Source organism: Diplodia corticola (genome assembly GCF_001883845.1).
Source record: "Diplodia corticola strain CBS 112549 chromosome Unknown scaffold3, whole genome shotgun sequence".
NCBI lineage: Eukaryota > Fungi > Ascomycota > Dothideomycetes > Botryosphaeriales > Botryosphaeriaceae > Diplodia > Diplodia corticola.
This window is the reverse complement of record NW_017971482.1, coordinates 179,420-200,554: the sequence shown is the minus strand read 5'-3', so window position 1 is coordinate 200,554 and position 21,135 is coordinate 179,420. Positions and strand designations below refer to the sequence as shown.

General features: G+C 57.8%; 7 protein-coding genes across 7 annotated transcripts; 3 read left to right on the top strand and 4 right to left on the bottom strand.

Annotated features, from left to right (window-relative positions):
- Positions 1–787: 787 nt before the first annotated feature.
- BKCO1_300069 (sucrose transporter) lies at positions 788–2,914 on the bottom strand (the record flags this gene model as incomplete). Its single annotated transcript, XM_020274231.1, has 4 exons — positions 788–2,055; positions 2,107–2,428; positions 2,484–2,523; positions 2,592–2,914. 4 exons carry the CDS (start codon positions 2,912–2,914, stop codon positions 788–790), a joined length of 1,953 nt encoding a protein of 650 aa, XP_020134619.1.
- Positions 2,915–4,027: 1,113 nt separating this feature from the next.
- Positions 4,028–6,307, top strand: BKCO1_300068 (sodium hydrogen exchanger; the record flags this gene model as incomplete). Its single annotated transcript, XM_020274230.1, has 5 exons — positions 4,028–4,067; positions 4,148–4,177; positions 4,235–4,381; positions 4,432–5,091; positions 5,145–6,307. 5 exons carry the CDS (start codon positions 4,028–4,030, stop codon positions 6,305–6,307), a joined length of 2,040 nt encoding a protein of 679 aa, XP_020134620.1.
- Positions 6,308–7,885: 1,578 nt separating this feature from the next.
- Positions 7,886–9,250, bottom strand: BKCO1_300067 (tubulin polyglutamylase ttll6-like; the record flags this gene model as incomplete). The annotated part of the gene is made up of 1 exon (XM_020274229.1): positions 7,886–9,250. One exon carries the CDS (start codon positions 9,248–9,250, stop codon positions 7,886–7,888), a length of 1,365 nt encoding a protein of 454 aa, XP_020134617.1.
- Positions 9,251–9,754: 504 nt separating this feature from the next.
- Positions 9,755–13,515, bottom strand: BKCO1_300066 (filamentation protein; the record flags this gene model as incomplete). Its single annotated transcript, XM_020274228.1, has 6 exons — positions 9,755–10,207; positions 10,259–12,142; positions 12,196–12,842; positions 12,895–13,233; positions 13,285–13,402; positions 13,507–13,515. The coding sequence occupies 6 exons, from the start codon at positions 13,513–13,515 to the stop codon at positions 9,755–9,757; spliced, it is 3,450 nt and encodes a 1,149-aa protein (XP_020134618.1).
- Positions 13,516–13,763: 248 nt separating this feature from the next.
- BKCO1_300065 (armadillo-like helical) lies at positions 13,764–16,136 on the top strand (the record flags this gene model as incomplete). Its single annotated transcript, XM_020274227.1, has 1 exon — positions 13,764–16,136. The coding sequence occupies one exon, from the start codon at positions 13,764–13,766 to the stop codon at positions 16,134–16,136; it is 2,373 nt and encodes a 790-aa protein (XP_020134615.1).
- A 419-nt stretch (positions 16,137–16,555) lies between these two features.
- BKCO1_300064 (cyclin ccl1) lies at positions 16,556–17,880 on the bottom strand (the record flags this gene model as incomplete). Its single annotated transcript, XM_020274226.1, has 2 exons — positions 16,556–17,476; positions 17,551–17,880. 2 exons carry the CDS (start codon positions 17,878–17,880, stop codon positions 16,556–16,558), a joined length of 1,251 nt encoding a protein of 416 aa, XP_020134616.1.
- A 737-nt stretch (positions 17,881–18,617) lies between these two features.
- On the top strand, positions 18,618–20,341 carry BKCO1_300063 (mfs general substrate transporter; the record flags this gene model as incomplete). The annotated part of the gene is made up of 3 exons (XM_020274225.1): positions 18,618–19,254; positions 19,311–19,962; positions 20,149–20,341. 3 exons carry the CDS (start codon positions 18,618–18,620, stop codon positions 20,339–20,341), a joined length of 1,482 nt encoding a protein of 493 aa, XP_020134613.1.
- Between the last annotated feature and the right edge of the window lie 794 nt (positions 20,342–21,135).

Genomic DNA, 21,135 nt, shown 5'->3' with positions numbered 1-21,135 from the left:
GGGGAAAAGTTTCCAGGGTTTTCTTTTGTTTTCTTTAGCTGGTATGATAAAGCCGAGTCTGGGTCTCTCATTTGACTTTATAGAACCGAGACAGAGATTTTTGTTGTATTTACTTTGGTACTTTGCTAGCGAACGAGGGGTGATGTGTGAGCGTGAGCAAACCTTTGTCAGGTTTCAATATCGTGTAAGTGTAGTGATATCATAATGTGTCGCTGAAGAACAAAAGAGGTGGTGGTGGGAGGATTACATTTAATGCTGTGGGCAGTTGAAGTAATTATCTGGACATGGATGCGAGTCTTGAGAATTACAGACCAATCTCAATCCAGACATAGGATTCCATTACCCGCATAAGTATGATACAACATCTTTGTACGCCAGGCTTGGGTGGGACAGTCCTTTTGCAATCTGGTATGGAGCCAAAGACTTCGGAGAGACCCACAAGAGATCTTCCCGCCCTTGCACTTTAGCTATCAGTCATGTCATCCGTCACATTTCCATACAAATGGCCTACAGGCTAATATGAAATTCGTTCGCTATGATTCAATTCCGAGACGAACATTCTTCAACACAGAATTCCTCCCAGCCTAGTACGCAACTTGCCTTTCTACCAGATTTCGAAGCTGAGCGCGAGCTCTAAGTGTATCAAGCCAGCCAAAGGAGCGCCCGCCTACCCACGCTATGTTCGAAAACCAATTTGTATATAACGCCATGCCATATCCATGCTACCCTGCGTTCGCCACCAACCAAATTCCAGATGACCTACCCATGCTCCTCAAATTCACAGATTTCATCTTTCGTCCCTGTCCTCTGGAAAGCTCTGCTGCAGCGCCCCCGCCGCTTCTAGGACGGCCTGGTTCTCTTCGAAGACTCTTTTCGTCAAGAACCCAGCAACGATGGCGCAACACCCTCCAAAGCGTAGCACCCACCCGACGCTATCATCGCCAGGGGTTCCCCTCGGCTTCTGCAGGGCTTTGAAAAGGATAGAGCTGAAGAGGGTGGCGATGACCTGAGGTGCGGCGATGGCGACGTTGTGGATGCCAAGAACGACTCCGGCCTGGTCGGCGGTGGCGTCATCTTCGCCGGCGGCAAGCAGGGCGGCGTCGCGGTCGTTGGCGGGGGCACGCAGCATGCCGCGGCGGATGGCGTCGCGCTTGGATATTTCTTGCGAGATGAGGGCGAAGGGGGCCCAATTAGTGACGGCCCAGGGGATGCCGATGAGGGCGACGATGATGGTGGCGCCGACGGTGGAGTGAACGAAGATGGTGCTCCAGACGAGCGCGGCGAACATGAAATGTGAGAGGAGCCAGGTGCGGCGGAGGGTTAGCGACTTGATTTGCAGGTGGTCGAGTACGCTGAAATGTTGTGCGAAAGACGACTTGCTCCCTTTATTCTTTTTCAGGCCGAAGTAGCCACCGCTGGCGTGGGAACTGGTCGGCGTGAGAGGAGTGGTGGGTTCGGGAACCGGTGCCTTAAAGGTTGGCGCTACAATCAGGGGGAGGAAAACGCTAGCAATGAAGGTGGTAATGGCGAATATGAGAAGCGCAAGGGTTCCCATACGAGTTCCTCTGTCCCACACTTTGTTGATTTCGTCCTCGGACATGTGAGGATTTTCCCGAAAGAACGAATCAGCGTAGATTTCCCCGACGTATGTTGTAGTGTAGAACAGGAAAGGGAACCATCCAATCCATGCCGCGAGCTGAACCTGGCAAACTCGAGACACCTGAGGCGGTAGCTGACGCACAGACCAAAAGAGGTTCTTAAAGAAGCTTGTTAGACCACCCGAAGCGGCAGGTGGACCTTCACTTCGCGGGTCACGCTCCGAGATGGTGGCGCAGGTTGTTGTCACGGTAGCGGCTAGCGCGATGCAGGCGATTGCGCAAAGGACTTTCATCTGCGTGTTCCCGAAGAAAGGGAACAGCGTCGGGAGATCGACGTATCCGGAGAGGTAGCCGAGAATATTGCCTATTCCAGAACATCGTATGAACCATGCATTAGCTGATTCTTGCTGATGCGTCGGCGCACAGTCTACTGCGAAAGCCCGGAGAGCGGCCTGCACTGTGCAAAGTTAGAAGCGCACTTGATCAGGTCAGGCAGGTCGCCACTTACGGACGTTGATGGCGAAGTCGAGGACGTATACCATCAGAACAGCAAAGAGGATCGTGGTGGTGCTCGTCGCAGGCGAATCCCAGGGTACGCCGAAAATGGACAAGAAGCCGGCCACTATTTCTTTGGCCCACGCTAAAAAGAACAACGATATGATGGTCGAGATGGCGCCGCCGATTACAAACGGCCGTCTTTTCCCATATTTCAACCTGCAGTTGTCGCTCTTGAGACCGACGTACGGCTGCACCAGCGTCCCCGAAAGCGGGCCGGCGATCCATACGAGAGCAAGCAGAGACTTGCTCAGGCCGAGAGATAATAGGTACGGCTATGGAAAGGCGGTTAGGATGGCGCTCAGCTGCCAGACTCAATGTGGCACTTACAGATCCATATGACAACTCAACGGACCATGCTATTTGCAGTCTGTAAGCCGGATCAGTGTTTGACACGTCGCCACTTGAGCGGATGCTTCGCCGAAAATGACGGCTTACCCTCCGGAGCCCAGAGTCAGTAGCAGCAGGTACCAAGTGCTCTTTGTCTCCTCCCCAGGCTCAGCGTCCCAGCCATCGTCGCTGAACGGCGAGGCAACGGGTTTCAAACGGCTGCCCTCATCATCCGAGGTCCGGGCAGACAGGAGCGGCGAGGTCTCGTTCATCTGGTCGCGGGACTGGCTTGCTCTCGGGCTGTTGATCGAAGAGCGGCCGAAAGAGACGATCTTCGGCAGCGGCGTGGCGGCGTCGTGATTTATCGGGCTGCCAGAGGAGTGCATAGGGGGAGGAGAGCCTGGCGATGGCGGGGATCGAGCACCTCCCATGGCGGGCGATGGTTGACCGGTGGAGGCGCCGTGTGTTCGGCAGGGTAGCGCGTGGCAGCAGGAGGTGGTCAGTAGCCAGAATCGGAAAGGAATCTGGGGGAAGTGGAGCCGCGGAGGGGCGAAGGGCTGAAAGAATGGGCTAGGAGTGGATGAGGGCCGGACGGTGGGCTTGGACGCCAGGAGAAGCCCGGGCGGAAGGCGCCATAGCTTGGGTCACGATGGAAGCCGGAATGTTCGACAATCGACGTCACCCGACGCCGGCACGCGTCGGGACTGGGCGGGCCTCAGCCGCAATTCGAGCAATGCTAAGTCAGGTGGTTTCGTCACACTGATGGCGGGCGAGGTCAGCGCTGGCAACATTTCATTCGCCGTGCCTGATCGACACTGAGGCAGGCGTGCGTCACGCAGGCCGGGCGTGGGGAAGAGCCCGTGTACCGTGGCCGCGGCTTGCCGTGCCTGGAGCCCGGGGGCCGCGCGAATCAGCTCTCCCTCTGCACCCGTCGCGCCTCCAACGAGCAGCCGTCAGCATGCGCCCGCCGTGCCCGCCGTGCAGCCCTACGGCAGCAGGCTAGCGGCCGCCGGCGGGCAGCGGCGGGCCAGGGAGCTAGCCCTCGCTCTGCCGCGGCTCCAGCGTGGGGAAGTTCAGCAGGTATTATTGTTGTGGTAGTGCTCTGCACGCAAGCCGGCCAAGACGTTGGCCGCAGCGCCTGGCAGCCAGACGAAGGTAATGCCCGTGACAACGCGCCCCTTCGGAGCGCACCTCGCCGTTGCCAGCGGCGAGAAGGTCGAAGGGACCGCGTGGCTACCTAGGAACGCGTGTGGCTGGCCCGTGCGCCCAACGTAATGTGGCCACAGCTTTCCTCAGGCCGGCCGACCCTTGCGACGGCGAAGCGCTGCGTCTCATCCATCGCCAACAACTCTCCCTGTCGCCTTGCCCAACGCCCGCGCAGCTATTCCTACCACGCACCTCCCGCTGCAGCTGCTCCCAGCTCAGTCACCGCCTGCGCCCCTTCGCCCAGCCGGTGCCCCCCACCGCTGTCGGCGTCGCGCCCGCCTGCCGCGCGCTATCTCTGCGCCGCGAAGCAGATGCTCATCTAGCCCACTTGCTCCACCATGGCCTCCTTTGTCGGTTGGGCTGTGACCGAGCTCGTCAGTATGTCGCCCACACCCCTCCGCCACTGCGCCCGCTGACGAGCGCATCGAGAGACTGCTGCTGACACTGCTGCCATGTAGAGCGCGAGACCAAAGATGCCGATACTGAGGGTTAGTCCCACAGCCGACCCCTCCCCTCGAGAGCCGATCCCTGACACAACTGCACAGAGCCCGAGGCTGGCCAGCAGGAGATCTACGCATCATGGTCGCTCTTCATCCTTATCTCGCTGCTCATAATAGCTCTCTTCACGAGCTACATGCTACAGACGAGGAAGATCCAGGCCGTGCACGAGACGGTTGTCTCTATTTTTGCCGGTATGCTCGACGCGCGCCTGTCAACTTGTCCCCCGCTTACCTGCAGACAGGTATGGTCGTTGGTCTGGTATTACGACTGACGGCGAACGAGGCTGTCCTGGGCGTTGTCAGCTTCAACTACCAATTCTTCTTCAATCTCCTCCTGCCGCCCATCATCCTCGCCTCCGGCTACGAGCTACACCAGGCGAACTTCTTCCGCCAGATCGGCACTATTCTCACCTTCGCCTTTGCCGGTACATTCATCTCTGCCCTGGTCCTCGGCATCTTCCTGTGGCTCTGGACCCGGCTGAACCTGGACGGCGTTTCTTTGTCCTTTGTCGAAGCCATTTCCGTCGGCGCCACACTTTCAGCCACGGATCCGGTTACGATTCTTGCCATTTTCAACACATACAAGGTCGATCCTAAGCTGTACACCGTCATCTTCGGCGAATCGATTCTGAACGATGCTATTGCTATCGTCCTTTTCGAGACTGCCCAGAGATACAAGGATGCCGACGGGGAGAGCTTGACAATCATCACTCTCTTTGAGTCAATTGGAATCTTCTTACTGGTTTTCTTTGGTAGTCTGGTCATCGGCCTCATCATTGGCGTCATGACTTCGCTACTTCTGAAGTTTACCTATGTGCGCCGTTTCCCCAAAATCGAGAGCTGTCTGGTCATTTTGATCGCATATCTCAGCTACTTCTTCTCCAATGCCATTCACATGTCCGGTAAGGATGCAGAGGCTCCAATGCGCTACAGCTTCAGCTAACGTGTGATGTAGGCATCGTCTCCCTCCTGTTTTGCGGCATCTGCTTGAAGCACTATGCCTACCACAACATGTCCAGACGCACACAGCTTACGTCCAAATTCGTCTTCCAGGTCATGGCCCAGCTTTCAGAAAACTTCATCTTCATCTACTTAGGTCTTTCCCTCTTCACCGAAACCGAGCTCGACTACAAACCGCTTTTTATCCTCGTCACCGTCATCGGCATCTGTATTGCCCGCTACTGCGCCGTCTTCCCTCTCTCGAGATTGGTCAACTGGGTTCTTCGTTACAAGGCCCGCAGGCGCGGTCGCGAAATGGCCGAAGAATTACCATGGTCCCACCAAGCCATGTTGTTCTGGGCTGGGCTTCGAGGAGCTGTTGGAGTCGCACTTGCAGCAGGTCTTAGTGGTACCAACGGTTACACGCTCCGCGCCACGGTTCTGGTTGTTGTCGTCCTTACTGTCATTATTTTTGGAGGCACAACGGCACGCATGCTTGAGATTCTGCAAATTCGGACGGGGGTGGTTGAAGAAATTGACTCAGATGATGAGTTCGACATCGAGATCGTACCAGGTGGTGGGAGTGGTGCAAGTGGCGTCACTTTTGCAGCCAAGCAAGGCCGCGGTATCGGCCATACCCCCAAGCCCAGCTCGAACGGCTTCGTTCTCACTCCAGTGGGCGTGGACGATTCCGGCCGTGGCAAGGGTTTCAGCAGCAGCACCATCAACGGCAGCTCTTCGCCCAACGCTCGACCCAACGGCGGCATGCCATCGCGCCGCAGCTCCAGCCGGGCGCAAAACCTCCGTGCTCAAGACTACGCTGAACAAGGCCTGCTCCGGGACGAGGACTCGGGCTCGAACTCGGACGTCGAAAACGAACTCGATTTACCGCCTTCAGCCCGCCGCTCGCCCGCTCGTCGCGCATCACCGAACGCTGCCGGCCCTGCCGCGTCATCGTCGCCATACACGGCGGATACGACTGTGGCAGTGGAGCCGATGGGAAGGTTGCAGAGAATGACGGGCGCCACGGCCGCAGCGAGGCAGTTGCTGACGGGCTTGAGTGAAGATCCGGCGAGCGCCTTCCGGCAGATCGACGAAGGCTTCATCAAGCCGCATCTGCTGCTTGATCCGGGGTCGGGAAGTCGGCATAGCGGTGGGCAAGGTGGTGCGTCGCATTGAGTAAGTTGGTGTGTTTTTGTGTTTTTTGTTCTTCGTTTATTCATTTACAGCCATGGGCTTTTCTCCGCCCCTGAGCAGCGCGAGGGAAAATATGCAATGGGCGGCGTTTAGCTTTCGTGTTTCTTATTCCATCCCTCCTTGTCTTGCAACGCGGAGAAGCGATAGGTGTCTTGATGGGAGATGGCTCGTCCTACTCGAGATAGCGGTTGCGTTGTCGCTGGCAGAAGGTGATAGACAGGTAGGCGCATCAGTGGCTACAGCAGGTAGGAAAAGATATACCGATCTCGCAAGTGGCACGAGATTTTGCATGGTGCAGGCGTGAAGCAACAGTAGAGATCTGCAACGTCGCTGACACAGAGGACCGTATGAGGTCGGTGGGCGTGCGTGCCAAAGGTAAATGAACTGCGAAGGAGATACTGTACATTATGTAGACATTGACCAACCAGCCATCACTCCGTTCCCATGCATTTCGCTCGATACATAAGGCACAAGTCTTCCTAGCTCATGTCTACATCATGTGTGTTGCGTTGTCAGAGCGTAGTACCGGCACTGAAGCGGGTTAGCATGGCTCAACTCACACCAGCCCCAACGCAGAAAGGCAACAACCCACACTTATAACTTGGAGAGCTGCACCACGACGACGACGATTCGCGATGTCCCGAATCACGTCGTAATTGGCGCCGGTGGTGGAGGCAACGAGAACAGACGTGTGGCGTTAGTGACCGAGGCAGCTTGCCGGCGCAGGCATTCCCAGAAGGACGAGAAGGGTGGAAAATGCGTTGATTGATGTGCGGATAGCGGAGAGAATAATACGCGGTTGCACGGAGCTCTTGGGGTGATCGTTCACGTCGATGGCGCCATCAGCCATATCAGGAAAGTTGATCTGCGCTGTGTCGATGGCCTAAGACTGAGCAAAAGTCGGCGTGGGATCTTTTTCTGCCCGACAATGTTTGTTCTATGAGGTGATCTGAACGGAGAGCTAGGTCGAGCAGAAATCCTCCTTGGGTCCTCAGTGCTATGTGAAAGCAATCGTAATGCCTTGGCGCCTGCTTGGTTCACACGCATCCCAGACAGAACAACACTAATCAGATGCTATTCTGCCTCATCTCTTGAGCACGATAACACTCATCTGTAAAGGCGGTAAAAAGGACTACTTTAGCAGCACAAACTAAGAAATATCTTTTCGTCCACAAAACTAAGCTAACTTTGGCCACTGGCTCTCTCAGCTCAAGTGAGTGAAATATTACCTGTATGCGCAGCTGCCAGTATCTGCCAGGCACCAGCAATCTATTGAAGTATCTCGAGGTCTTGCCATCTCCTCCCATCTAGAACCATGTGCCGCCAGATTCTATCCCTGCGAGGCAAGAGAGCCAGCAAAAGCCATACACCCATGAGCAACCCCCATCTTCAATAACGCCATCCCGACAAGCCCAGCCCATTAGCCTCTAATCGCATCAGGTATTACTCGATGATGAAGCTCAAAAAACAGGCCTTGTCCGTTTCCGTTTTCGATTCCGCGCGCACTCTTCGCCGCCGAAGTCATCCCCAGACTTTCACCTAGCCGGTCCAAGAGCAGCACTACGCCCAGATGCCACCGGCTTCGGCCGCAGCCAATATCTCATCCGTATTCTCCCTGATCTTCCTCATATACTCGAGCTCCTCCGCCTCCCTCCTCCCGACCCATTTCTCACCCCAGCTCTCCGTCGGCTTCAGCACCGCCTTCCTGCCCTTCCCGCTCAACAGCAAGCGATCCCTCTCCTGGCCGTCCCTGATCCTCACCTCTTCCTGCTCAGCCATGTTACGGCGACGCACGACCACCTGCCGCGGCGCGAACGCGGCCTTCTCTTCCTTCATCCGCGTCTGCTGCAGCAGCTCCTCCCTCTTGCGCAGCTTTTCGGCGAAGAGCGAAGGGTTGGCGACGTCGCGGTCGGTCGGGAGGATGACGACGGCGGTGTCGAGCAGGAAGTCCTCGGAGAACGTCTTGGGGATCTTGCGGAAGGCGGCCCTCTCCTCGAGGGTCGCGCGGCGCTGGACGATGCACGAGTCCGCCTCGCCGGCGCGGATGCAGCGGAGGCAGGCCGGGAAGCGGGGATGTGCGGCGAACAGCCGCGGCGCCGTGGTGTCGTCGTCGGCGTTGCTGGGGTCGAGCAGCGGCCCCAGGTGCGCGTTGCATGGCGAGCGACGGTTGGCTGGGCAGGGGAGGCCCTTGAGCCGGCATTGCAGGCAGGGTTCGATGGGAAACGGCTTTTTGGCACTGAACCAGGCGCGCGCGTGGAGCTCGGAGAGGGTGTGAGGGGATCGATAAGGGCCGAAGGTGGTGGGCGCTTGCAGGTCCAGTGGAGGCGGCTCTGAGTATGAAGATGGTATTGCAGACCGTCTGGCGTATGGAAGGTAGTAGGAATCACGAGTCGGAGACAGGGACCTGAGCCTGATTGAGTCGAGGTCAAAGTGGCCGTCTGGCGATTTCTTGTTGATTTTAGGATCCGGCGATTGAGGCGAAGTGCTTGAACTCTTCAAAGTGGAACCTATATCAAATGCGACGTGCGGCGCTGAGGCGGCTTGGGTAGTTCCCGAAGAGTGCTTGCTGTCACTGGGCTGACGAGTAGCCGGCTTGAACTCTGAGGAGCGATTGGCGGGCGAAGTGGCAGCGCTTGTTGGAGCAGTCGAGGTGGGTGAAGCACCGCCAGTGCTAGAACCAGGCGAGATGTTGGAGGTGACTACTGATCCACTTGGGGACACGAATTGGTGGGCTCCACCGGGGGAACCCGTGGGTGGTGGTGTTGAGGGTCGCATTGTGGAGTTAGATCCTCCGGGCTCGTCGGATTGCATGGTCTTTTGAAGATCTTCCTCCAAGATGGTGCCTGAGCGTGCCATGCTGCATCTGAAACCGGAGTGCTGCTGGCCTCGGCCGCCGTCCGGGTCGGCAACAAAGAGGCCGCTCATTGTCTGGAGCAAGCGCGACGGAACAGGAACTGTGAGACTGTGTTTGGTGGGTTTGAATTGGATGAAAGAAAGAAACAAAGGGCGAGGCGGGACAGAGATGTGAACAGAGGCCTGGCTGCGACTCGGGCTGCACGTGAATTGCCAGCACAGGAGGGCGCGTGATGTGTGCTCGAGACATTTTCAGTCAAGGCGTGAGATCCCAACGTGCGGCCAAGCGGTTCCCCGGGAAGTTGCGAGTTTCAGGCTAGGGCTACGCGGCACGGTTAGTGGGCCGTGGAGAACCGTGGTGGAAGGCGCGGGGAGCCTGGGCGGAAGGTGAGGCCGGCGGCGCTACCGCCCAGCCAGGTGACGGACAATGACGTTGCTTCACACTCCCACCCCGTTCTCTTGACCTTTTCGCTGGTATTATTATTGCTGAAGTGCTGCTCGCTAATGCAGGTTCCACGCGCTCGTACTGCTACTTACGACGGGTATCTTGACTCCATGCGAAAGCCGCGCCCCTCCCTAAAGCACAAATCCACCCACTCCCACGCAGCTCCATTTCCGGAGCCCCTTGCTGTCTTCCAGCTCCACGCACCACCAGAGCACGTCCTTCGCCTTCTGCACCTGCCCGCCCTCCTCGTATGCCCGGGCCAGCGTGAACCACGCCTCGGAATAGTCCCATCCCGTGCCAAGCTTGGTTAGCGATGATAGCAAGCTATATGCCCGATCCCTTGCCGCAAGTCGGTTGAGCTCCTCCGGGTCGGGCGCAACGCTCTTGGCATCCCTTGCGCTGCGTCCTTCCTTCGCTGACGCACGTTGCGCCGACTCGACCGGAATCACTTGACTGTACATGTCGAGCAGAATGTTGGACAGCCCCACCACAGCCCCCGGGTGATCGGGGTTGTGCGAAAGGCCCTTCTCAAAGTGTCCAAGAGCTTCGTGTGGCTCCGCCTCGGCCGCTGCAATCTCTCCACGCTGCAACCTGTCAGTATCTCGCACTTTACCAGTGTGTCATGTGGGGCTTACCGCAGCCCAGATGTCCGCCCACAGCTCCTCGATGCTCTTTCCGCCACCCCAGCCTCTTTCAAAAAATGCCTTGGCGCTTGACTGATCTTGCGAGATCTCCGACTCGAGGTTATCGGCAAGCTTGAAGGCTTCGTCAACAGCACCTTTGGCGTCTTCAAACAGCGCCGCGCGCGCGTAAAGCCCGGCAATGAAGAGCCACACGTCGATCAGGAGCGACGTCGTGTGTCTCCGCTCTTGCAGCACTGGAAAGCGTGGTTCTATGGCTGCGAAGTTGGCTTGGGGGAATGGCGCGGGTAGGCGAACGTCTTGGTGCGGCGGTTGATCGGCGTGGCCTTGCGGAGGCGGCTGCTTGCTGGGCGACATGTTGTGCGGGACCGGTCGAAGGGGCTGCTCTGCGCCAGAGCTCGATGGCGCGCTTCCTCGTCGCGTCGTTCCATTTGCGTTGCCGTCCGACTTCTCCGAGTCCTTTCCGGCCGAATCTGGAGACTTGGCGTTGCTGGCACTCCTCTTTCGCAGCTTGATGCTTCCGGTGCTAGACTTCTCGTGATGCTTGTGATGGAATAAGCCATGGTGGTGATGACTGTTGGGTTTGCCGGATTCATCCGTTACCTGAATTGTAGGCGCGCCTTCTGTGGCATTCGTCGACGGCCGGGACGACGTGCTTCTTCTCCCAGCTGGGACTGTCGAGTTCTGGTCTTGAGTTATGGTGTTCTTCCTGAGCGTCTTGGTCCTGCCAAAGAAACTTGCACGGTTGCCCGGCGTGTTTTGCACTGAGATGTCTACTGTCTCGGGCTGCTGGATAGCACCAGTCGGGTCTCCGTAAAGCCGTTTGTAAAGGCCCAACAGCTCCATACTAGCGTCGACCGCAGCTGTCGTTCCTTCAACGACCTCGAGAAGCAACAACTGTGTAACCTTCACTTGAAGGATGCCTTCTTTCTCAAAAGCCTCCATGCGGTCGACAAGACCCTTTTCTGTACTGCCCCGAGACTTCTCGAGATCGGCGGAGCTCTCATTCAGGTGTTCGCTGCGGTATACCTCACCTTGGTTTCCAAACAGGACAGTCGGGTCGTCGAACTGATCAAATGCCGCGTCGCACGTTCTCGCAGCTGTGTTGAAATCTGACTTTGCGGTAAGGAGCAGTGCTAGTAAGTGCCAGAGAGGGATCAGTTTCCGCTCGTGGACGTAGTTAACATCTTCCCCTTCAGCATCGCCGGCAACACCGTCGGGAGATCTCAGGCCATCACCGCGCGAGTTAGAGGAAAGAGCGCGCTTGACGACCTTGATCGCTCCATTGATGTCTCGCATCTCAGCAAGGAGCAACCCTAGGGCGTACAAGGTCTCGAGGTTAGTGGTGTCTTGATAATCTGGATGCAACGACTTTCGGAAGGCCTGGACTGCTTGTGCCTGGAAAGTTGACCTTGCAGTTGCCTCATAGGTAAGCCTCGCCCAGTGGGCGCGACTGATACCTACTGCACGGTGTGCGACGGCGAGAACACGAGGAGTGAGCAGGCTCTCGGTGGATCTCTTCGCATGAGGAGCCTCGGAAGTGGCCGTTCCTGGCCTCGACGCCGGTGTCTGTTGTTTCAACCACTTTTCGATTTGCTCACCCACCTCCTTAGCCTTTTCGGCATGTCTCCTTGTACCGAAACGGCAGAGGATCCTGACCGCCTCAGACGCGGTCCGAAGAACCGTGTTATCGTCATCCAAGCCAGGGTCTTCTTCTCCACTTTTTTCCGCACGATCCTTGCCCCTGCTGACGATCTCCACGTAAGAGTCGAAGGCCTTGAAAGCGAGGTCAAATTCTGCCAAAGAGGCATGGACAATGAAAAGGTGTCGCAATATCCGTGTCGAATGGTACGACTTCGTTGCTGCGCGATAAAGAATCTAGAAGGAATCATTAGCGTCTGCACAAGATGGTGCATGCCGACTCCACATACGTCGAGGACACCCTTGCCAACAGCAGCTTTGCCTCCTTCACCAAGCTCCTCGTCCGTCCAGGCTGGACCGCAGATGATTCGCCAGTTGCTCATGACAGACTCCGCCCATGCGTCCACCTCTTCATTCGATTCACTCGCCTTGGGGAATCGCGCCTCTTTTATCAGTAGCGACTCGTACACGGTCTCGGCGAGCTTGATTTCAGCGCGCTGTTGTAATCTTGCCGATAGGTACTGCTCTTCGGAAGCATGCTCCGCAGCACCCCCAAGCAGCGCATGCTGGGGGTCAGCAGAGCCACTGTACAGGGAACCCCGGCGAAGGATGATTGAAAGAGTATCGTAGTATGCCTTCCAGACAGCACGTCTCATGTCTGGCAGGTCGGATAGGGGCTCGCTAGGGAACTGTGCCTTGCCATTCTCCATCAAACGCGCCCACAACCGGAAAGCATGCAGGGCGGCGCCAAGGTCCTCGGGTCGATCGCCGGCCTTGCTAATGTCCAAAATGATGCACAAACGGGCAAGGAGGGCCTCAGACCAAGACTTGAACTGCATGGAAGCAGAGCTCAGAATGTCGGAGCCCACGAAATGTAGAACGGACTCATAGGTCTTGAGGGCTTCATCGATGGCGCCGCTTTTCTCCTGGGCGGATCCTGCAGTATGTAAGATGCGGTGCGCAGTAAGACCTCGAGTACTCCAACATACCCTTCAAGAAGGCGGCCTTGACGATGCAGACCTGGGTCCAGCCGGTGAAGGATTCGTCCCCATGGCGCAGATTGTCTATTGTCTCGGCGACATTGCTTGGTAACGTGGCCAGACTCTCGCTGGGCTGATCCAGTACCCAATGTATCCAGGCCAGACAGGTCTCGGCAGCGAAAACGTCCTGTTTGTGGGTAGTCTCCTGGTTCTTTGCGGCGGCCAACGAGTCGACCAGCGAAGGAAGATCGGGCGGCGGCGTGGTAGGCGTGGGCGGAGTGGACTCGTTGAGCTGTTGTCTGACGTGCGCGGCTACCTGGGCCTCGGCGCGGGCGGTCGTGTATATGCCTTGGCGGGGCAGGTCAGCAAGGGAGCTGGGCCTTAAAGGGAGGAACATACAGGTGCGGTGAGGAGCATGCTTCTCGATCTTGCGCGCGAGCTCGGGAAGAGCGTCCCAGCGGCCATTGCAGCGGGCCTCGTCAAGCTGGCCTATGTAGTTGAGGGCCTTCGCGTTTTCCTGCGCATGAAGCGATATCAGCATGAGGGGAAGGCTGAGCTCGAGGCCCGGGGTGACGTCGTGGGGCAGGGTTTGTTTCGCATGCGACGGCGGTGGGCACGTACAGCGGGCATTTTTGCAGTTGATGCCCTGGCCTGGAGCAGAGAGGCTGTCAGTATTTAAAGACCATGGATCGGGATAGGAGAGCCTGGCGTGCAAGCAGGAGCGCGTCTGGGGGAGCGGACAGGTCGCTGGAGCAGCTCTCCGACACGCGGCAGGGAGCACCCGCGACCCTGGTCCCTCGAGGGCCCGTGCGCAAATTTATTTTGCGGCATCATCACAATTCTCCGTCCTCCGCCCAAGCACCACCCCAGCCTGCAGCATGGCTCCCAGCCAGGACGTCTACGCGGCAAACGCCCTCAAGGCCGTCACCTACCGCCTCTCGTCCGTCCCCGCCAAGCAGCTCCCGGCCCTCATCCCCCACGTCACCGCAACGCTCCCCGCCTGCAAGCCCGTGCTCTCCGCTCCGCAGATTGCCTCTGGGAAGGATGCCTCTGAGACTGCCGTGCTGGTCCACAAGTTCAGGACCCAGATCTCCACCCTCCTCCAGGACCGCTCCGTCGAGGCACGATGGTCCGCCGTAATCCTGGCGAAGTCCGCCGTCGAGCTTGGCGGCTGGGAGATGCTGCAGAAGAGCGGCCCGTGGGTCAGAGGTCTCCTGGGCATCCTGACCAAGCCGGACCCGCCGACCACCAAAGTCCTGACCATCGTCACTTTGACTCGCATCTTCATGCTGACGCGTGATTACCAAACCCTCGTGAGAGAGATCACCACGCCTGCCCTGACCCCGTTCATCACTTCCTGTGTGAGCATCCTCTCCAGAGCCAGGACCGTAGACCAAGGCACCCCCCAGCTGGTTGAGACCATCCTTGAAAGCTTTGCCCGTCTGCTCCCGCGCCACCCTACCACTTTCCGGCCCCACCTAGGCAAGTTAAATCAGTATCTTTCCACTGTCATTGCCCAGTCCTCCACGGACGAGAATGCGTACCTCAGCGCCGATGGCCTGGCCGCTGCTAGGAACTTGTATTCACAACTTCCCAACTGCGCCGCGAAGAGCGGATCCAAGGAAGAGTGGGAGAAGTCGCTCCAAAACGTCATCATTGCCACCCACCAGGCTGCGGACAAGGTCTTCCGCGCGGTCATCGAGGAGTGGGAGTCGGTCACAGGCATTCAGCCTCCCAGCACCACAAACCGCACCTTGGATCAGGTTGTCCAGCAATCCGAACCAGATCAGTGCGGGTTTCCTGCTTGGACTGGCATCTATGCTGGGAGTTCGCGTCTGATCGGCCTGCTCGAGCTTCTGGCTAAGCTGACCGCTTCTTCCACTTCTACGTCCGGCCCCGTCAGCTACCGCATAGCGCATGTCATGGATCTCCTCACCCGCATCCTGTCCATCACCGCTCCCGCGGGTCAAGACAGAAAAAATCAGCGTCGCGGAATCGCCTTCAACGACCAAATTGGAAAGGAGGAGCGCAATGCCCTTTTCACGGTACTGCCGCAAATTCACGTAGCCGCTCTGGCTCTGTTTGAGGTTCTCGTGGATCGGTTCGGACGCGCTCTTTCTCCTGTCGTGGAATTTTTCCTCGAACGCCTGTCTTTCGTCTTTCAAGAAGAGAGATCACTCGCAAACGTCCGCGCCGCCTCTTATTCCACACTCTCCAAAGCCCTGCCCATCGTCGGCTCGACGCTTACCGCTCCGCAAGTGAAGAGTCTCAACACCATCATGCATACATGCTGCGAGGACCTCCTCCCGCGGGACAGCGACGCAGCGGCTGCCCCGAAGACGGGCCCCGCGACAGGCACCACCAAAAACCAATCGCAGCAGACGACGTCCATCAACGCCGACAGCTTCCTGAGCAACGCAAAGGACAAGTCATCGTCACCGCAAGCGGTCGTTCCCGACGGCCTGCGCGAAAGCGCGCACGCGCTCCTGCCGCTCCTCCTGATCCACCTCCCCGCACACGCCATGGACAACTCGGTCCGCGCGCGCATCGACAGCACCGCCGTCCTCGCCCGGCACGAGGAGGCCCTCCTCGCCAGCGTCCTCAGCCTCGACCCCAGGGGCAACCCCAGCCTGCTGCCGCTCCTGGCGCGGCTGCATCCCCAGTCGCCCGCCGTCGAGGCTCTGCTTCGGCCGCGGGTCCCGGCCATCCGGGCCAACGCTAGCGGCAACTTCAACCTCGCCTCCGAGGAGGACGACGAGGACGAGGACGAGGACGAGGACGAGGAAGAAGAGAAAGAAGAAGAGGCCGCAAAGACGCCGGCTCAAGCCGACGAGATGCAGCTCGACACCACCGAGGAACCGACGACGGGCGGCCTCCAGTCCGAGCATTCAGAGCCCGTCACCGTACGGTCGAAGCGAGTAGACGATGATAAGGAGGAGGAGGCAACACGCGCCGCTGAACCGGATGCCACCGCCCCCGAGGAACCTCAATCCGCGAGCAAACGACCGAACACGGAAACGACGGAAGCGCGTCAGCCTCGCTCGCCGAAGCGCGCGCGTGTCGAGAGCCCGCCGAGAGACGTGCCGCAGCCGGGACAGCAGGAACCGCCTGCGTCCACGCTGCCAGCGGCGGTGCCGCCTGTCGAGCCGGGGTATGGCATGGAGGATGAGGATGACGACGGCGATGTGGAGGTTCCGACGCTGGTGATGGGTGATGATGAAGATGAAGAGGAGAGTGGCGAGGATGAGTAAAATCCTCAATGGTACATGAAGCAGTCATCCGGACGTAGATGTAAGGTCTCAAGACCGATCAGTAGCAACCGGACGTGAAGTTCCACGCAAGCAAGTCGGAGTGCATCATGCTTGCCGAGAATAAAAATCTTCTGTGACCCACCGTCATGAGTAGACCGTTGCTTCCAATGTTCATGATTCGGAACTCGTCTATAACCAAACACGCCCTCGCAACAACCGCCAGGCAGATAGCTGCCGGAGCGCCGTGTAACTCCCCATGACTTTCTTTTTCGTCCTTCCAATATCCTGTGACTTCCAGTAGGATAAACAAAAGTCAAACTCCGTCATCAATGCTTTGTAAAACAACCTCCCGCGCCCGCCGCATTCCTTCGATGTCGCGCAGGAAAGGAAATAGGAAAAAAAAAAAAAAGGAGCATCTCTCACTCCTTCTTCAGCTCGGGGCCCCAAAAGTCGTCCGCCTGCTGCTGGCTCTGCTGCCTCTCCAGTTTCCGCCTCTTCGCCAAACCCTCGGCAAGCGTGCCCTCGGACGCGCCGCCCCGCTTCTGCGCCGCGTGCAGGCCGATCAGGTCGGCCTTCTCCGGGTCGCTGCACAGGTCGCGTTTGCGGGCGATGCGTTTGCATTCCTCGTCGAGGTCGGTGCCCTCGAGCACCCTGCGCTGCGCCTCGAGCAGCTGCGCGCACGCCCTGACGGTCGCGACGAGCTTGGTCCGCAGCTCCCACGCGGCGGCGGCCTGCTTGTCGTCCGAGGAGGGGGCGCCGGCGCTGCTGGCGGGGAACTTCGTGTCGACGTAGAATAGCGTCAGCGGCTCGTCGGCCAGCAGCATGGCGGCCAGCCAGATTTGGGCGGGCGTGTAGAAGAAGTACGCGTCCGAGATGGGTGCGATGCTCTTGAGCGTCGTGCGCGCGACGTTGTACGCAATGCCGATGCGGTTCACCATGGCGCGCTCGTCGCTGCTGCCGCCGGTGGACGACGGCGCTGATCGCTCCGGTAGCTTCAGCATCTCGGCCTGCGCGGCTTGCGGCGTCCTGCCCGAGCCGGGAAGCATCGCGGCCTCGCCCTTGGCCAGGGCTATGAGCTCCATGTGCCCGCCGTTCAGACCGCGGTACGGGTGCCTTATATCGAATGTGAAGCGCAGTGCTTGGGCGACGAGGTACTCGGGGGCGAGGATGTCCTCGGCGGTCATCCTCGCGCCCAGCAGCGGGGCAAGCTCGCCGGCCGGGGTCCAGTGGATTTCGGTCTTGGTGGCGAGGAAGAGGCATGTGGGCATGATCTTCTTGGGGTCGTAGACCATGATGGAGTTGAAGAGGTAGAAGCGCTTCACATACTGAACGGCAGTGGCCTTGTTGGCGCAAGGGGGTTAGCAGCGGGCTCAGCGGGCTCAGCGGGCTCAGCGGGGGACTTCGGGCGGCTCACGATGACGTTTGTGGGGAAGTTGAACTTGGTGTTCTTTTTGGCAAAGTCGGCAAACTCGACGCAGGTCTTGCAGATCTTGATAACCAGCTTGAGCTCTTCGTCCGGGGTGAGTGGGTCTATGTCGAGGGCGTCGGCGCCAGTACTGGCGCCGTTTTGTTGAGCGGCATCGTCGGCCGACTTCTGGGCCCTGAAGCGCTTGATGTTGGCCTTGACGCGCTCGGCGGCATTGACGTTGGTCGAGTCGCGCAGCGAGCGCAAGCGTTCGGAGGTGAAGGACCACAGGCGATACTGGGTGGAGGTGCGGTAAACCTCGTCCTCGGTCAAGTGCATGGTGTCGGCGGCGGCGGTGCCAGACGGCTCTGTCGCGCAGGGAGCGGGCGTTGAGTCGGCGCGCGCGTCGAGGCTGCAGCTCGGGTGCAACTTCCCTGCGTGCGACGGTTTCCACGGCCGCTGTGCCGCCCCAATTCTCCACAGCTTGGCGGTCTTGTCGCGCACAAGTCGTCGCTTCCCCGAATGCTTGTCCCACCCCAAGCCTTGTGGCAGCCTTCAGCTCTCCACTGCAACTCCGCCGCCGTCGCTGCCCGGCGCCAGCATCGTCTGCGTGCGCCACATCATGCTATCCTGTCCCGAGTGTAACGCGAGAGAGATCGGCCAGAACCAGATATGGGCTGCACGTCAGTGCCTGGGATACGGCAACCCTTCCCAGCACGGCTTTGCCGCAAGCCATCCCTGTAGCTGACTGGCTGCTACCCCGGTGTCCCGGACGTGGGCTCCCACCAGGCCTGATCGTCGCCGCTCCAAACCCCGGCGCCTGTTTTGATTGCGGCCCTGGGCGTCGCTGACATGCGGGGAAACGCTGGCTGCCGATAGGACTGTCTACCCTGTACCAGCCTTCGTAGTGCCTACGTATTTGAATCCCGCGCCCTCGCTGCTGAATCAGTCCAGACCGCACCCTTTCCCCTCTGCTGTTCCAGCTACGACCCCCGTCGTTGTCCGTTGACACTTCACTGGCCTTGTTGCTACCCTGCCATCCACTCACCAAATCGCGCGGTTCTCGCAGCTGCATCATGGCTGAGTCTTCTCCGAGCGCAGATAACGAGAAAAAAAATGAGGTGCAGCTGGAAAAGCTCAACTCAACCTGGACGGACCAAGCCACCATCAGTCCTGGGCTGGAAAAGCGCATCGTCAGGAAGTTCGACAAGCACATTGTGCCCTGGCTGTTCGCTCTCTGGCTTCTCGCTTTCATCGACCGGAGCAACATTGGCAATGCTAGAATCGACGGCTTGGAAGAGGATCTCGACCTCGACGCTGATAAATTTAATATCGCCCTCGCCATCTTCTACGTCCCCTACATCTGCTACGATGTTCCCAGCAATCTTGTCCTCAAATACTTCAAGGCTGGATACTACCTGCCTGGGATGGTAACCATCTGGGGCTTGATCAGTACCTTCATGGGCTTCGTGAAGTCTTACCACGGCCTTCTCGCCGCGAGGTTCTTCCTTGGTTTTGCTGAAGGTGGGCTCCTGGGTGGCATGATCATTTATCTGGCTATGTTCTACCGTCGCCATGAGCTTCTGTACCGCATTGGAATGTTCTACTGTGCTGCCCCACTAAGTGGTGCTTTTGGTGGTCTCCTGGCCACTGGTCTGGCAAGGATCAAGACCGACGGCTACAATGGCTGGCCGTTCATCTTCTTCATCGAAGGTGGGAAACGTGCTGTCCATCGCATGCATTCATCTTGCTGATTGATTTGGTTGCAGGTGCCATTACGGTGATTGTCGGTATAACGACCATGTTCTTCCTCCCCCATACTCCTGCCGAATCGAAGTTCTTGACGGAAGAAGAACGGAAAGGAGCAGTTTCACGCATGCACCTCGATTCCCATGGTGCCACCACAACTGGCAGCGTCGAAACCGAGAAATTCAGTTGGGCCTGGGTCAGGCGTGCCCTTCTGAACTGGCAAACGCTCATCCTCTCCCTGAACTTCTTCGCCATCATCACGCCTATTTACTCCTTCTCCCTATTTCTTCCTACTATTATCAAGACACTTGGCTACACCTCTGTCAAGGCTCAGCTACTTACCGTTCCTCCCAATGTCGGTGGTTTCTGCAGCGTTATCCTTGTCGGCCACCTCTCCGACAAATACAAAGTCCGCGGCCCCTTTATGATTGCCCTCGCAACGCTTGCCATCATTGGGTATATCATGCAAATCGCAAGCGCGCGGGCGCTCACACGCTATGGAGGCACTTTCTTCGTCGCAGCAGGAGTCTTCCCGTGCTCGCCTCTTGTGATGGGCTGGCTCGCTAACAACCTAGCTCCCCACTACGTCCGAGCAACGGGCACCGGCTTCCAACTCATGGTCGCCAACATGGCCGCCTTCATCGCGACTTTCACCTACCTGCAGAAAGATGCGTAAGTGGCCGTCTCTCCATTTCCGCCAACATGGCATGCGTCACTGCCCCGCATGCGTCACTGCCCCAAAGTGAGCGTTCTGGCTCGGCACCAACTTTTGACGCCGAGCGGGGTGGCTTTATGGGCTTGAGACTTGGCTCCCGGTTGAAGGATCATCATCCTTGCTGACTTCTTCTTTGCACATAGGCCAAGGTATACCAGCGGCCATGCCATCAACATTGGCGTGCTCTGCCTCTCGCTCGCGCTCAGCACGATCAATATCTGTTACTGTTTGTGGGAGAACAGGAAAAGGGCAAGTGGTAAGAGGGACTACAGACTGCAGGAAGGCGACGAGGGAATGCTTGGATACAGGCATCCGGAGTTCAAGTACACCATTTGAATTGAATTGGGATATTTGCAGTCATGGTTGCTACTGTTTCTCCGCCCTTGACGGCACCTGCTGTATCCAGCAAATAATGTCTCAATGCGACCATGTAGTCCTCACGTAGTTTAGAAGTGGTGGAGGAGAGATCTCGATCTGCCCGCCATATCTGTTTCAGTGTTGGCAAGGTTCTGAATCACTATTCGTTGCCGTACAAAATAAGCACGCCCACACGCGGAAGTGTGTTTTCGCCAAGTCAGCCACAAGATACACTGGTACATTCCTACCCAAGCATTCCACTGCAGCAACCAGTTGATACACTGATCGGTCCGCTAGGGTAGTGCAGGATTATGGAATGCAATCCTTCTTTGGTTCCGCTCATCTCCACAGGTCAGTCTAGATCTCACATCCTGTGTAACTGAGCGTTCGGTCTTGTTGTCGAGAGATTTACTCTATCTTCACCACGAGCCACGAAGAGACTTGGTTCTCGGAAAATTCTCTCGCGTTACAATAGTTCTCTGATGACTCAAGAGTCAAGCTTTGTCGTATGGAAGTAGACAAGTTAAACCGTTACCGCCGAAATTAAGAGAGTGGCGCAATAGATCGCTGCTAAGCTTAAAAATGTTGGCTTTTCTCAGAAGCTGGTGTTAGAGGTACTTAATTATTTTCTACCCCAGTAAGATGAGATGTCAGAGCTGTGATTTGGCTTCTAAAAAGGACGAAAGGGATAGCTAAACGAGTATATAGGCGCAAAGTGTTAAAGGGTAGGAGAAGAGCTATGCTGTGTTGGGGGGTTGAGGTCGTCTTGTATA